The sequence below is a fragment of the Triticum aestivum genome, chromosome 7D, assembly GCF_018294505.1.
Source record: "Triticum aestivum cultivar Chinese Spring chromosome 7D, IWGSC CS RefSeq v2.1, whole genome shotgun sequence".
In the NCBI taxonomy this organism is placed as follows: domain Eukaryota; kingdom Viridiplantae; phylum Streptophyta; class Magnoliopsida; order Poales; family Poaceae; genus Triticum; species Triticum aestivum.
In genome coordinates, this window is record NC_057814.1 from 396,219,663 (window position 1) to 396,236,277 (window position 16,615).

The 16,615-nt window shown below is 44.0% G+C and overlaps 1 protein-coding gene across 1 annotated transcript in view; it reads right to left on the minus strand.

The window, feature by feature from the left end:
• Positions 1-11,651: 11,651 nt before the first annotated feature.
• LOC123168333 (heat shock cognate 70 kDa protein 2-like) overlaps positions 11,652-16,615 on the minus strand; it is a 31,601-nt gene continuing 26,637 nt past the window's right edge. Inside the window, exon 2 of the mRNA XM_044586203.1 lies at positions 11,652-11,920. Coding sequence (XP_044442138.1) covers positions 11,652-11,920 — 269 coding nt within the window. The remainder of the gene's footprint in view (positions 11,921-16,615) is intronic.

The following is a 16,615-nucleotide window of genomic DNA, read 5'->3' on the forward strand; positions in this document are numbered from 1 at the left end:
ATTTCCCCTTGCTTGGATCCAATAGCCTGCACGTCTGTCTGTAGTTTCGACACTTGTGACTGTACCTGAGCACTCTCTTTTTGCAGAACTCCAAAATCGTTGCGCAGTGAGAGCACCTCGAGCAGATCTGCCTCATCAATTCCTTTACCGCGTCCCATCTCCTTGATCTGAAGTAGGAATAAGGAATTTTACTACTGGACTGCCAGCAACCCGTTCCCTACTCCCGATCCTGCCGCCGCCGCGCTCCACGCCTCCTTGGCACACGGATCGGTGCTAGAGCGCGGAATTTTACAGATCAAGCAATTTGCTCGAACAACCGCCTCTGCTCTACCAATCTGTGCCCGAATAAGCACCGCCGCCAGCGCCACCACACCGTCGCCAACTACCACATCCCCGCCGTCACGCCTTGTCGTCGGTCGCCGAAGAAGGGAGGGAAGGGTGGGAATCCCGGATCTGAGAGGGGAAAAATTGCTCCAAGGAACGATGGCTCTGTATACCAATTTGTCAGGACCCGAGAGGGAGTAACAGATTTCTATAGCTAATTTGAGGAGATTATCGGGAGAGAAGCGAGATCTCAGATGTATTACTTTGGAAGTAAATGTAGGGTTCTTGTTCAAGCCGTAGCTCGCAAGGCAAGTTGGGAAATCGATAATGATTCTCTCCAACCACAACCCGGCTGTTTATAGGCTGGCCAGTTTAGTGACTGCGATCCAACGGTGGTGATCCACCCATGAGAGCCATCATGGCCGTTCCTTATCTGAAACGGTATTGTCGGAAACGCTACACCCCTTTCTCTGAATCTCAACAGGGCGGCCTGCATAGCATACACTGCAGTCCTGACACACCCTTTCATAATTTCCTAGCTCCGCCACTGCGTGCGATGGTGGTATTCTTTTGGTGTACTGGTGTTTGAGCTTGTACGCCAAACCGGGTATCTGGAGCCAGTGTTGTTTGGTATCTACAGCGTAGATTATTGAGGCAAGCTCTTCTTGCATCTTTTGTATATTTTGTGATATATGCTTTGTTGATAATTTACATGATACCGAGATGGTACAAGATTGATGTCGATATATTGGGGCTAATGCGCTGGTGTCGGTACAAAGTGATGGATCCGTAGGAGCCACCGGTACGAGCCGGGCTTAGCACGTACATTCGACATGGAAATGAACTCAAGAAAACTTGGTCTACGAAGGTGATCGTATTGTACCGGTTACAGTTCAGGTATGGGACTGTCTGAGTTCTACACGAGGGGCGGCCCTTGAATGGAAAATGTCGGTGATGGATTCGTAGGAGCGATCGACATGAGTAGGTCAGGGTGTCCGGTGTCTTAGCGGGTCAAAGGTCTCTGCTTGTTCTGGAACCTGTGTGGTTCTGGTCGAGGCCGTCGGTATCGGAGTACCCGTCTTAAGAGCGTAAAAGTGTGAATATTCACCCATGTGATTTCCGGGTTGAGAAACTCACTTTCATGTGTGGCACCATGTGTTTTAATATGCTTAATTACTTAACAACAATGCTCTGTTTGTATTTTCAAAACTTAGTGTATTTTACAATTTATATGAAAGTGTATGAATAGTTTGCTGAGTACGATTTGTTTGTACTCACCCTTGCTCCCCATTGTTTTTATCAGAGTTCGCAGCGGAAGACGTCGTTATCCGAGGAGTAGGCTGGACCAGTTGGGTGGGAAGACGATAGAGAACCTTAAACTGTCACGCCCCGAGACCTGGCCCGGTAGAATGACAGCCGCCACGCGCCTATAGACCCGAAAGTCTATACACGCGCAAGGTGTGGAAAAGCAGGATAAACCAGCACAGTGGATCTCAAGATGCTCCTTTATTCAATTTACAGGATTAATTATATTTATACAAGAATAAAAAGATTCTCTAGTCGTTTCCCACCCAACTGATCCAGCCTACTCTTCGCTTAACGACGTCTTCCGCTGTGCACTCTAGTAAAAACAAAGGGAGCAAGGGGTGAGTATAAACAAGTCATACTCAACAAACCATTCAAACACTTTCATATACTTTGTATTATATGCTTTGATGTGAATTTGCATGATACCGTATTGGTACGAGCTTATGTGTGGATATATGGGGCTAATGCGCTGGTGTCGGTATGCGGTGATGGATCCGTAGGAGCCACCAATACGAGCCGGGCTTAGCACGTATATTCGACATGAAAATGAACTCAATGTTTTTATAAAGAAAACTTGGTGCTACGAAGGTGATCGTATTGTACCGGTCACAGTTCAGGTATGGGACTGTCTGAGTTCTCCGCAAGGGGCGGCCCTTGAATGGAAAGTGTCGGTGATGGATCCGTATGAGTGATCGCCATGAGTAGGTCAGGGTGTGCGGTGTCTTAGCGGGTGCAAGAGCTCTGCTCGTTCTGGAGCCTGTGTGGTTCTGGTCGAGGCTGTCGACGTCGGAGTACCCCTCTTAAGAGCGTAAAAGTGTGGAATTTCACTCCTGTGATTCCCGGGTAGGGAAACTCAATTTCAAGTGTGGCACCATGGGTTTTAAACTGCTTAATTCACTCCTGTGATTCCCGGGTAGGGAAACTTGTTGGGGAACGTAGTAATTTCAAAAAAATTCCTACGCACACGCAAGATCATGGTGATGCATAGCAACGAGAGGGGAGAGTGTTGTCCACGTACCCTCGTAGACCGACAGCGGAAGCGTTATCACAACGCGGTTGATGTAGTCGTACGTCTTCATGATCCGACCGATCAAGTACCGAACGTACGGCACCTCCGAGTTCTACACACGTTCAGCTCGATGACGTCCCTCGAACTCCGATCCAGCCGAGTGTTGAGGGAGAGTTTCGTCAGCACAACGGCGTGGTGACGATGATGATGTTCCACCGACGCAGGGCTTCGCCTAAGCTCCGCAACGGTATTATCGAGGTGTAATATAGTGGAAGGGGGCACCGCACACGGCTAAGAGATCTCAAGGATCAATTGTTGTGTCCCTGGGGTGCCCCCCTGCCCCCGTATATAAAGGAGCAAGGGAGGAGGAGGCCAGCCCTAGGAGGGGGCGCACCAAGTGTGGAGTCCTACTAGGACTCCCTAGTCCTAGTAGGATTCCACCTCCCATATGGAATAGGAAAAGAGGAAGGGAAAAAGAGAAGGAAGGAAGGGGGCGCCCCCCTTCCCTAGTCCAATTCGGACTAGACCAAGGGGAGGGGTGCGGCCACCCTTGTGGCCCTTTTTCTTCTTTCCCGTATGGCCCAATAAGGCCCAATACGTAATCCCGTAACTCTCCGGTACTCCGAAAAATACCCGAATCACTCGGAACCTTTCCGAAGTCCGAATATAGTCGTCCAATATATCGATCTTTATGTCTCGACCATTTTGAGACTCCTCGTCATATCCCCGATCTCATCCGGGACTCCGAACTCCTTCGGTACATCAAATATCAATAAAACTATTATCGTAACGTTAAGCGTGCGGACCCTACGGGTTCGAGAACTATATAGACATGACCGAGACACGTCTCCGGTCAATAACCAATAGCGGGACCTGGATGCCCATATTGGCTCCCACATATTCTACGAAGATCTTTATCGGTCAGACCGCATAACAACATACGTTGTTCCCTTTGTCACCGGTATGTTACTTGCCCGAGATTTGATCGTCGGTATCTCGATACCTAGTTCAATCTCGTTACCGGCAAGTCTCTTTACTCGTTCCGTAACACATCATCCCGCAACTAACTCATTAGTCACAATGCTTGCAAGGCTTATAGTGATGTGCATTACCGAGTGGGCCCAGTGATACCTCTCCGACAATTGGAGTGACAAATCCTAATCTCGAAATACGCCAACCCAACAAGTACCTTTGGAGACACCTGTAGAGCACCTTTATAATCACCCATTTACGTTGTGACGTTTGGTAGCACACAAAGTGTTCCTCCGGTAAACGGGAGTTGCATAATCTCATAGTCATAGGAACATGTATAAGTCATGAAGAAAGCAATAGCAACATACTAAACGATCGAGTGCTAAGCTAACGGAATGGGTCAAGTCAATCATGTCATTCTCCTAATGAGGTGATCTCGTTAATCAAATGACAACTTATGTCTATGGCTAGGAAACATAACCATCTTTGATTAACGAGCTAGTCAAGTAGAGGCATACTAGTGACACTCTGTTTGTCTATATATTCACACATGTATTATGTTTCCGGTTAATACAATTCTAGCATGAATAATAAACATTTATCATGATACAAGGAAATAAATAATACTTTATTATTGCCTCTAGGGCATATTTCCTTCAGTGTCCCACTTGCACTAGAGTCAATAATCTAGATTACACAGTAATGATTCTGACACCCATGGAGCCTTGGTGCTGATCATGTTTTGCTCGTGGAAGAGGCTTAGTCAACGGGTCTGCAACATTCAGATCCGTATGTATCTTGCAAATTTCTATGTCTCCCACCTGGACTAAATCCCGGATGGAATTGAAGCGTCTTTTGATGTGCTTGGTTCTCTTGTGAAATCTGGATTCCTTTGCCAAGGCAATTGCACCAGTATTGTCACAAAAGATTTTCATAGGACCCGATGCACTAGGTATGATACCTAGATCGGATATGAACTCCTTCATCCAGACTCCTTCATTTGCTGCTTCCGAAGCAGCTATGTACTCCGCTTCACATGTAGATCCCGCCACGACGCTTTGTTTAGAACTGCACCAACTGACAGCTCCACCGTTCAATGTAAATACGTATCCGGTTTGCGATTTAGAATCGTCCGGATCAGTGTCAAAGCTTGCATCAACGTAACCATTTACGATGAGCTCTTTGTCACCTCCATATACGAGAAACATATCCTTAGTCCTTTTTAGGTATTTCAGGATGTTCTTGACCGCTGTCCAGTGATCCACTCCTGGATTACTTTGGTACCTTCCTGCTAGACTTATAGCAAGGCATACATCAGGTCTGGTACACAGCATTGCATACATGATAGAGCCTATGGCTGAAGCATAGGGGATATCTTTCATCTTCTCTCTATCTTCTGCAGTGGTCGGGCATTGAGTCTTACTCAACTTCACACCTTGCAACACAGGCAAGAATCCTTTCTTTGCTTGATCCATTTTGAACTTCTTCAAAACTTTGTCAAGGTATGTGCTTTGTGAAAGTCCAATTAAGCGTCTTGATCTATCTCTATAGATCTTGATGCCCAATATATACGCAGCTTCACCGAGGTCTTTCATTGAAAAACTCTTATTCAAGTATCCCTTTATGCTATCCAGAAATTCTATATCATTTCCAATCAGTAATATGTCATCCACATATAATATCAGAAATGCTACAGAGCTCCCACTCACTTTCTTGTAAATACAGGCTTCTCCAAAAGTCTGTATAAAACCAAATGCTTTGATCACACTATCAAAGCGTTTATTCCAACTCCGAGAGGCTTGCACCAGTCCATAAATGGATCGCTGGAGCTTGCACACTTTGTTAGCTCCCTTTGGATCGACAAAACCTTCTGGTTGCATCATATACAACTCTTCTTCCAGAAATCCATTCAGGAATGCGGTTTTGACATCCATTTGCCAAATTTCATAATCATAAAATGCGGCAATTGCTAACATGATTCGGACAGACTTAAGCATCGCTACGGGTGAGAAGGTCTCATCATAGTCAATCCCTTGAACTTGTCGAAAACCTTTCGCAACAAGTCGAGCTTTATAGACAGTAACATTACCATCAGCGTCAGTCTTCTTCTTGAAGATCCATTTATTTTCAATGGCTTGCCGATCATTGGGCAAGTCAACCAAAGTCCATACTTTGTTCTCATACATGGATCCCATCTCAGATTTCATGGCCTCAAGCCATTTTGCGGAATCTGGGCTCACCATCGCTTCTTCATAGTTCGTAGGTTCGTCATGGTCTAGTAACATAACTTCCAGAACAGGATTACCGTACCACTCTGGTGCGGATCTTACTCTGGTTGATCTATGAGGTTCAGTAATAACTTGATCTGAAGTTTCATGATCATCATCATTAACTTCCTCACTAATTGGTGTAGGTGTCTCAGAAACTGGTTTATGTGACGAACTACTTTCCATTACCTCATCAAGTTCTACTTTCCTCCCACTCACTTCTTTCGAGAGAAACTCCTTCTCTAGAAAATTTCCGAATTTAGCAACAAAAGTTTTGCCTTCAGATCTGTGATAGAAGGTATACCCAACAGTCTCCTTTGGGTATCCTATGAAGACACATTTCTCCGATTTGGGTTCGAGCTTATCAGGTTGAAGTTTCTTCACATAAGCATCGCAGCCCCAAACTTTAAGAAACGACAACTTTGGTTTCTTGCCAAAACACAGTTCATAAGGCGTCGTCTCAACGGATTTTGATGGTGCCCTATTTAACGTGAATGCAGCCGTCTCTAAAGCATAACCCCAAAACGATAGCGGTAAATCAGTAAGAGACATCATAGATCGCACCATATCTAGTAAAGTGCGATTACGACGTTCAGACACCATTACGCTATGGTGTTCCGGGTGGCGTGAGTTGCGAAACTATTCCGCATTGTTTCAAATGTAGACCAAACTCGTAACTCAAATATTCTCCTCCACGATCTGATCGTAGAAACTTTATTTTCTTGTTACGATGATTTTCAACTTCACTATGAAATTCTTTGAACTTTTCAAATGTTTCAGACTTATGTTTCATTAAGTAGATATACCCATATCTGCTTAAATCATCTGTGAAGGTGAGAAAATAACGATATCCGCCACGAGCCTCAACATTCATCGGACCACATACATCTGTATGTATAATTTCCAACAAATCTGTTGCTCTCTCCATAGTTCTGGAGAACGGTGTTTTAGTCATCTTGCCCATGAGGCACGGTTCGCAAGTACCAAGTGATTCACAATCAAGTGGTTCCAAAAGTCCATCAGTATGGAGTTTCTTCATGCGCTTTACACCGATATGACCTAAACGGCAGTGCCACAAATAAGTTGCACTATCATTATCAACTCTGCATCTTTTGGTTTCAATATTATGAATATGTGTATCACTACTATCGAGATTCAACAAAAATAGACCACTCTTCAAGGGTGCATGACCATAAAAGATATTACTCATATAAATAGAACAACCATTATTCTCTGATTTAAATGAATAACCGTCTCGCATCAAACAAGATCCAGATATAATGTTCATGCTTAACGCTGGCACCAAATAACAATTATTTAGGTCTAAAACTAATCCCGAAGGTAGATGTAGAGGTAGCGTGCCGACCGCGATCACATCGACTTTGGAACCATTTCCCACGCGCATCGTCACCTCGTCCTTAGCCAATCTTCGCTTAATCCGTAGCCCCTGTTTCGAGTTGCAAATATTAGCAACAGAACCAGTATCAAATACCCAGGTGCTACTGCAAGCATTAGTAAGGTACACATCAATAACATGTATATCACATATACCTTTGTTCACCTTGCCATCCTTCTTATCCGCCAAATACTTTGGGCAGTTCCGCTTCCAGTGACCAGTTTGCTTGCAGTAGAAGCACTCAGTTTCAGGCTTAGGTCCAGACTTGGGTTTCTTCTCCTGAGCAGCAACTTGTTTGTTGTTCTTCTTGAAGTTCCCTTTCTTCTTCCCTTTACCCTTTTTCTTGAAACTGGTGGTCTTATTGACCATCAACACTTGATTCTCCTTTTTGATTTCTACCTCCGCAGCCTTTAGCATTGCGAAGAGCTCGGGAATTGTCTTACTCATCCCTTGCATATTATAGTTCATCACGAAGCTCTTGTAGCTTGGTGGCAGTGATTGAAGAATTCTGTCAATAACGCTATCATCCGGAAGATTAACTCCCAGTTGAATCAAGTGATTGTTATACCCAGACATTTTGAGTATATGCTCACTGACAGAACTATTCTCTTCCATCTTGCAGCTGAAGAACTTATTGGAGACTTCATATCTCTCAATTCGGGCATTTGCTTGAAATATTAACTTCAACTCCTGGAACATCTCATATGCTCCATGACGTTCAAAACGTCGTTGAAGACCCGGTTCTAAGCCGTAAAGCATGGCACACTGAACTATCGAGTAAGCATCAGCTTTGCTCTGCCAGACGTTCATAACATCTGGTGTTGCTCCTGCAGCAGGCCTGGCACCCAACGGTGCTTCTAGGACGTAATTCTTCTGTGCAGCAATAAGGATAATCCTCAAGTTACGGACCCAGTCCGTGTAATTGCTACCATCATCTTTCAACTTTTCTTTCTCAAGAAACGCATTAAAATTCAACGGAACAACAGCACGGGCCATCTATCTACAATTAACATAGACAAGCAAAATACTATCAGGTACTAAGTTCATGATAAATTCATGTTCAATTAATCATATTACTTAAGAACTCCCACTTAGATAGACATCCCTCTAATCCTCTAAGTGATCACGTGATCCATATCAACTAAACCATGTCCGATCATCACGTGAGATGGAGTAGTTTCAATGGTGAACATCACTATGTTGATCATATCTACTATATGATTCACGCTCGACCTTTCGGTCTCCGTGTTCCGAGGCCATATCTGTTATATGCTAGGCTCGTCCAAGTTTAACCTGAGTATTCCGCGTGTGCAACTGTTTTGCACCCGTTGTATTTGAACGTAGATCCTATCACACCCGATCATCACGTGGTGTCTCAACACGAAGAACTTTCGCAACGGTGCATACTCAGGGAGAACACTTATACTTTGATAATTTAGTGAAGGATCATCTTATAATGCTACCATCAAACAAAGCAAGATAAGATGCATGAAGGATTAACATCACATGCAATTAATATAAGTGATATGATATGGCCATCATCATCTTGTGCTTGTGATCTCCATCTCCAAAGCACCGTGCTTGTGATCTCCATCTCCGAAGCACCGTCATGAACACCATCGTCACCGGCGCAACACCTTGATCTCCATCGTAGTATCGTTGTCGTCTCGTCAATCTTATGCTTCTACGACTATCGCTACCGCTTAGTGATAAAGTAAAGCATTACATGGCGATTGCATTGCATACAATAAAACGACAACCATATGGCTCCTGCCAGTTGCCGATAACTCGGTTACAAAACATGATCATCTCATACAACAAATTATATCACATCATGTCTTGACCATATCACATCACAACATGCCCTGCAAAAACAAGTTAGACGTCCTCTACTTTGTTGTTGCAAGTTTTACGTGGCTGCTACGGGCTTAGCAAGAACCGTTCTTACCTACGCATCAAAACCACAACGATTTGTCAAGTTGGTGCTGTTTTAACCTTCGCAAGGACCGGGCGTAGCCACACTCGGTTCAACTAAAGTGAGAGAGACAGACACCCGCCAGTCACCTTTAAGCAACGAGTGCTCGCAACGGTGAAACCAGTCTCGCGTAAGCGTACGCGTAATGTCGGTCCGGGCCGCTTCATCTCACAATACCGCTGAACCAAAGTATGACATGCTGGTAAGCAGTATGACTTATATCGCCCACAACTCACTTGTGTTCTACTCGTGCAAAGCATCAACGCATAAAACCAGGCTCGGATGCCACTGTTGGGGAACGTAGTAATTTCAAAAAAATTCCTATGCACACGCAAGATCATGGTGATGCATAGCAACGAGAGGGGAGAGTGTTGTCCACGTACCCTCGTAGACCGACAGCGGAAGCGTTATCACAACGCGGTTGATGTAGTCGTACGTCTTCACGATCCGACTGATCAAGTACCGAACGTACGGCACCTCCGAGTTCTACACACGTTCAGCTCGATGACGTCCCTCGAACTCCGATCCAGCCGAGTGTTGAGGGAGAGTTTCGTCAGCACGACGGCGTGGTGACGATGATGATGTTCCACCGACGCAGGGCTTCGCCTAAGCTCCGCAACGGTATTATCGTGGTGTAATATGGTGGAAGGGGGCATCGCACACGGCTAAGAGATCTCAAGGATCAATTGTTGTGTCCCTGGGGTGCCCCCTGCCCCCGTATATAAAGGAGCAAGGGAGGAGGAGGCCGGCCCTAGGAGGGGGCGCACCAAGTGTGGAGTCCTACTAGGACTCCCTAGTCCTAGTAGGATTCCACCTCCCATATGGAATAGGAAAAGAGGAAGGGAAAAAGAGAAGGAAGGAAGGGGGCGCCCCCCTTCCCTAGTCCAATTCGGACTAGACCAAGGGGAGGGGTGCGGCCACCCTTGTGGCCCTTTTTCTTCTTTCCCGTATGGCCCAATAAGACCCAATACGTATTCCCGTAACTCTCCGGTACTCCGAAAAATACCCGAATCACTCGGAACCTTTCCGAAGTCCGAATATAGTCGTCCAATATATCGATCTTTATGTCTCGACCATTTTGAGACTCCTCGTCATATCCCCGATCTCATCTGGGACTCCGAACTCCTTCGATACATCAAAACTCAATAAAACTGTCATCATAACTTAAGCGTGCGGACCCTACGGGTTCGAGAACTATGTAGACATGACCGAGACACGTCTCCGGTCAATAACCAATAGCGGGACCTGGATGCCCATATTGGCTCCCACATATTCTACGAAGATCTTTATCGGTCAGACCGCATAACAACATACGTTGTTCCCTTCGTCACCGGTATGTTACTTGCCCGAGATTTGATCGTCGGTATCTCGATACCTAGTTCAATCTCGTTACCGGCAAGTCTCTTTACTCGTTCCGTAACACATCATCCCGCAACTAACTCATTAGTCACAATGCTTGCAAGGCTTATAGTGATGTGCATTACCGAGTGGGCCCAGAGATACCTCTCCGACAATTGGAGTGACAAATCCTAATCTCGAAATACGCCAACCCAACAAGTACCTTTGGAGACACCTGTAGAGCACCTTTATAATCACCCATTTACGTTGTGACGTTTGGTAGCACACAAAGTGTTCCTCTGGTAAACGGGAGTTGCATAATCTCATAGTCATAGGAACATGTATAAGTCATGAAGAAAGCAATAGCAACATACTAAACGATCGAGTGCTAAGCTAACGGAATGGGTCAAGTCAATCACGTCATTCTCCTAATGAGGTGATCTCGTTAATCAAATGACAACTTATGTCTATGGCTAGGAAACATAACCATCTTTGATTAACGAGCTAGTCAAGTAGAGGCATACTAGTGACACTCTGTTTGTCTATATATTCACACATGTATTATGTTTCCGGTTAATACAATTCTAGCATGAATAATAAACATTTATCATGATACAAGGAAATAAATAATACTTTATTATTGCCTCTAGGGCATATTTCCTTCAAAACTCACTTTCAAGTGTGGCACCATGGGTTTTAAACTGCTTAATTATCTAACCATGATTACTTATTTGTATTTGTAAAACCTAGTATATTTTACATAGTATATGAAAGTGTTTGAATAGTTTGGTGAGTATGATTTATCGTACTCACCCTTGCTTCCCTTTGTTTTTATCAGAGTTCGCAGCAAAAGACGTCGTTATTCGAAGAGTAGGCTGAATCAGTTGGGTGGGAAGACAATAAAAAATCTTTTTATTCATGTAAATGTAATAAACATGTAATATTAATTTAAATGAGCATCTTGAGATCCAACGTGCTGGTTTATCCACTGTGCTGCTTTACGCCTGTTTTTCTAGCCTTGCCCGTGTATAGACTTCCGGGTCTATAGGTGCGCGGCGGCTGTCATTCTCCCAGGCCCGGTCTCGGGCCGTGACATGTCGTCTTAGCGCCTCCCCTCGCCGCTGATCGCAGACGATCTTCATATTTCTCCGCCATGCCTTCGAGGATTCCTGGCAGCTCGGCGAAGTCTTCAACAACCTCCACGCCCCCAGGAAACAGCTTGTGAAAACATGCTTTCCCAGACTCGTGGAGGCTATGCAGATACTCCCCAGCCTTAAGAACACGCGCCAGGCACGGATCAGTGCTGCCTTCATCACCAAGCTTTAGGGGCACTGTGCAAATACAAAAAGAAGTTATCAACCATATGTTGAGAAAGTACAAAGGAGCATTAAAGGAGAAGAAGGAGGAGGAGGAGAAGGAGGAGAAGAAGAAGAAGGAGAAAAGAGACTTGCCGGTGAGAAGAAGAAGAAGAAGAAGAAGAAGAAGAAGAAGGAGAAGGAGAAGAAGGAGAAGAAGAAGGAGGAGGAGGAGAAGGAGAAAGAGAAGGAGAAGAAGAAGAAGTTATCAATCATATGCGGCTCCGTCTTCATGCGAAATTCTACGACATCATTTCCCGTAGGATCAGCCGTTGGATTGTTGGCCGCGTCAGAAGCAGCAGAACCACTGCCTGGAGCGGGGTCGTTGGAGATCACCAAAGTCTCCGTATGGAGGATCACGTGAACGCTAGAAGGCGTTACCGGTCCCACAGCTGGAGAAGGGCATGACGGCTTGCCACGGCCTGTTTGGAGCTTTGGCCTAAGGCGAGTTGCCGGCTTAACATTGTAAACACGAAGAAAGAAATAAGCCAAAAGATGAAAGAAAGAAAGCCAAAATCCAAAAAAGCAAAAAGAGGAATAAGACGAAACGATTGAAGGCTTACTTCTTAACAGGAAGGAGGATGGTCGGATCGTCCATGCCGAAGCTTATCAGTTCAAATCAAGTAGGTTTCTACCATTTCCTAACGACCAGGAAGATGCAGCGTATCTGCTCCGGTGCTCCCCCCTGGGCTGAATGCGAGGGGGAGAAACACAAGGACGACTGAGATCTGTCAAAAACGATTCGTGAAGAGGGGCACGATCGTCTTTTTATGTCCGTGTAGAGCGCGCGTAGAGCCCGGTACGAGCCCGCACCGGCCTGATTACTTTTGTACGCTGAGGGTATACACGTATTATACGTGGGCGTTTCGGTTTCCCTTGTCACGTGCCCGTTGTCATGTGCGGCGGTCGTGGGCTAACCACGCGCCACGCCACGCACGAAAAATTCCAAAAACGTCCCATCCTATAAGAAGGGAGGGGAACCACCACCGGCCGCATCCGCCCACCATTTCCCCCCAAATCGGCTCACTCCCTCCTCCCTCCTTGGCGCATCGTCTCCCCCTCGTCTCCATTGCCCCGCCACCTCACCTACTCGCTCAACCCCACCGCCTCCCTCTCTCCAGCGGGTTCTCTCAGGCTTCAATGGAGCAAGGTCGTGGCGTTGCCGTCGCTGCGCACGGAGATGTGGTCGAGGGCGCGGAGACCGCGGCAGATGCCGTCCAAGAAGTGGCCGCCGTCGGCGGTGCGGGAGATGCTGCATCCGCAGTCGCTGGATCGGTCCCTGCGGCGGCGGATCTGGTGGCGCAGGGGGTGGTGGGCTCGGACTCCGTCGTGGCAGACCTGGTGGTGACGGCGTCTGGCGGCGCACTGGATGTAGGTGCGGAGGCGAGCGACAAGCAGGTGGTGGATGTGGTAATGCTTCTCGTTCCCCTTCTTTCATACTTGTAGTAGATTAGCAGAAGATTTAGTAGATGGGTTTTTTTATAGTAGATTTGTGATTGATTGCGGCACCCCCTTCTGCTTGTTAGGGTTATTTGATTGAATGGCGAACCCCATTTCAGAGTTAGGGTTTTTTCTAGTTGATTCGTGCTTGAATGCTAGAGACATCATAATGAGAGTTAGGTTATTTATATTAGAATCTGGATTGCCGCATGTGCTCAGATTCTGTTCTGTGCTGTATATTTTGTTAGATTTGTTGTGCATATTCCCTCAGTGGGCCACGGCAGGGGCTGAGCAGCCACCCAGTGTGTCTATTAAAGTTGATATTGTAGAAATGAGGTTTAAATCCTACTTTGTGTGACAGAAGTGTATCAGTTAATTGTTGAAATGAACACAGTATGTTTAACTAGTGCGCAATTTCAAAATAGTTAGGAGCTTCACTTCATTATCCATAAACTAAAATTGTAGGTAGGTTTTATTTTTGATCTGTAGGATTGCTGTACTTATAAAGTAAACCATAAGTAGATTTGCTAGACATGCAACTATGCCAGATGACCAGGTCATATTAAATTTATGTTGCATAACTCCATGAATGAATGTCATATGAAATAGTTTCACACCTAGCACCAAAAATTGCACTAAGATTTCCTTTCCTGAAGCTCATGGCATTACAATATACTATCCAATATAAGGTTCAGATTATAGGGCAGCTGATGCACCACTATGTACATTACATGAGCCAGATGAAGTAAATGCAATTACTTGTTGTCAACCAATGTACTACTTCCATTAATTGGCAGACCTGAGCACTCACAAAATTATTGTTGGTGCCCAGTCTGGCATTATAGTTTGAAGGACCACAGTCAGCATGATCTAAAATTTTAGTTTGACCAAGCTATCATTGTAGAATGCTTGACCTTTGGATAATTTGAGGTCAAAGTAACATTTTAGGTTATTAGAAGCACATTGCAGATTGCTTGACCTTTGCATACTATGTTATATGTAGTTAGTAGTATAATTGAATTAATTATTTCTATTGCAGAATGAGGAAGCTGGACATCGCTGGGTTCGACGACCCGTCTGATTCTGACGACGACGAGGAGGTAACCCCAAGTTGTTTTTGGTCTGTTTATTAATCTGTCTGAGATGTTGTTTGTTGATGATGCCCTATATGAATGCCTCTAAATTGGAATGTTATATAGTTTATTCATTCATATCATAAAGTTGTGTTGTTTGGTCATTAATTAGCTCTAAATGGCATATCTGTGGTCTTTGATCATGAAACCATATCTGAATGCACATCAATGGAAATATTGTGTTGTTTGTCCATTGAATTATTCTAAAATGGAAAGTTTTGTTGTACTTTCAATTAATTCCTCTCAAAGTTGTGTTGTTTGTGCATTAATTAGCTGTAAATGGGATATGTGTGATGTTTTTTCATGAAACCATATATGAATGCATATAAATGGAACTATTCTGTTGTTTGTCCATTAAATTCTTCTAAATGGAACTATTCTATTGTTTGTGCATTAATTAGCTGTAAATGGGCTATTATGTTTGTTTGTTCATTAACGGGCAAGTAAATGGCAATTATTTGATGTTTGTTAATTACATTACTCTAAATGGTAAGTATGTATTTATGCAAATCATTTGTATGTGCAGTACAACTCTGGAGATGAGGTGGAAGAGTGGAACCACAAGTCCTTCATTGAGCATGAAGCCAACAAGATCAGGGAGAAGGGGAAGGCGGCGTACTACAAGTGGGGCAAGTTCAGGTGCCCATACTGCACCACTAAGCCAATTCCCAAGGATGGGCTGTCTGAGCACCTTATGTCCCATGCACGCGGTGTAGCGACGAGTGGGAACGACGTGAAGATCAGGGCAGAGCATGCAGCCCTCCTAAAGGCTATGGGTCCCATCTAGTCACCCTCTGTGAAGCTGGTAGTGGTACTCATCATCAATATAGTTGATGATGTTTAACTTTTGCGCTAGTATGGTTGTGAACTGTGAATCTGGAAGGTGGAAGTGTTTGTGAACTGTGAAGTAGTATGACAGACTCTTAAGTAGTATGGCAGACTCTTAAGTATGGCAGAGAGTTAATTAATCTAGTATGTCTCTGAAGTATATCAACTGTCTAGATGCAGGTCAGCTATGCTTTGCTGCAGTGTTTATATTCTGATGCTGCAATGATCACAGTAGGTGCTTCAATGTTGCTTGACTGATGAGACATGCTGCATACAGTGGGCATGTGCTTGGTAATGGTGTGTGCAAAGAACAAGCCTTATCTACATAGGATAGACAGTAAAAAACATTGACTTGAGGTTTTCATAAGTTAGCATGATCGAATCTTCCATTACAAATATATTATTAAATTTAGAAAATGTTGAAAATCATTTTTTGTCAATGTTCTTAAGTTAGCATGATTGAATATTCCATTTCAAATATATTATAAAAATTGGAAAATGTTGAAAATCCTTTTTTGTCAATGTTCATAAGTGAGCATGATTGAATATTCCATTTCAAATATATTTTTAAAATGAGAAAATGTTGAAAATCCTTTTTTGTCAATGTTCATAAGTGAGCATGATTGAATATTCCATTTCAAATATGTTTTTAAAATTAGAAAATGTTGAAAATCTTTTTTGTCAATGTTCATAAGTTAGCGTGATTGAAACTTCCATTTGAAATATATTATAAGAATTAGAAAATTTTGAAAATCTTTTTTTGTCAATGTTCATAAGTTAGCAAGATTGAATCTTCCATTTCTAATATATTTTAAAAAGTGGAAATTTTGGAGGTGGTCGATAAAATCACCGCCTTCTGGAGGGACCATTTGGTCAAACTTACATGGTGATTTTTTGCAGTTAGTCTATAGGGCAATATAAATTCAAAAAAAATTAAAAATAATATAAAAACTTAGAAACCAAGCTTTGTTTGTGCAAGAGATCATGTGTGCCAAAACTGAGGTGATTTGGAGGTGGTCGAAAAAATCATCGCATTCCGGAGGGGCCATTTGGTCTAACTTAAGCCAGTTTTTGAACATACGTGTTTTTTTCCACCACCTCCAAATCACCCAAATTTTCTTGTACATGGTGACCCACATGTGCCAAACATGGCTATGAAAGAAATTTTGGAAAAATAATACTTTACAATGCCCCCTTGAGGTATAGACCGATGTTTTGACCAGTCAGTCTAGAGGGCATTATGAATTCAAAAAAAATGTAAAACCTTGGA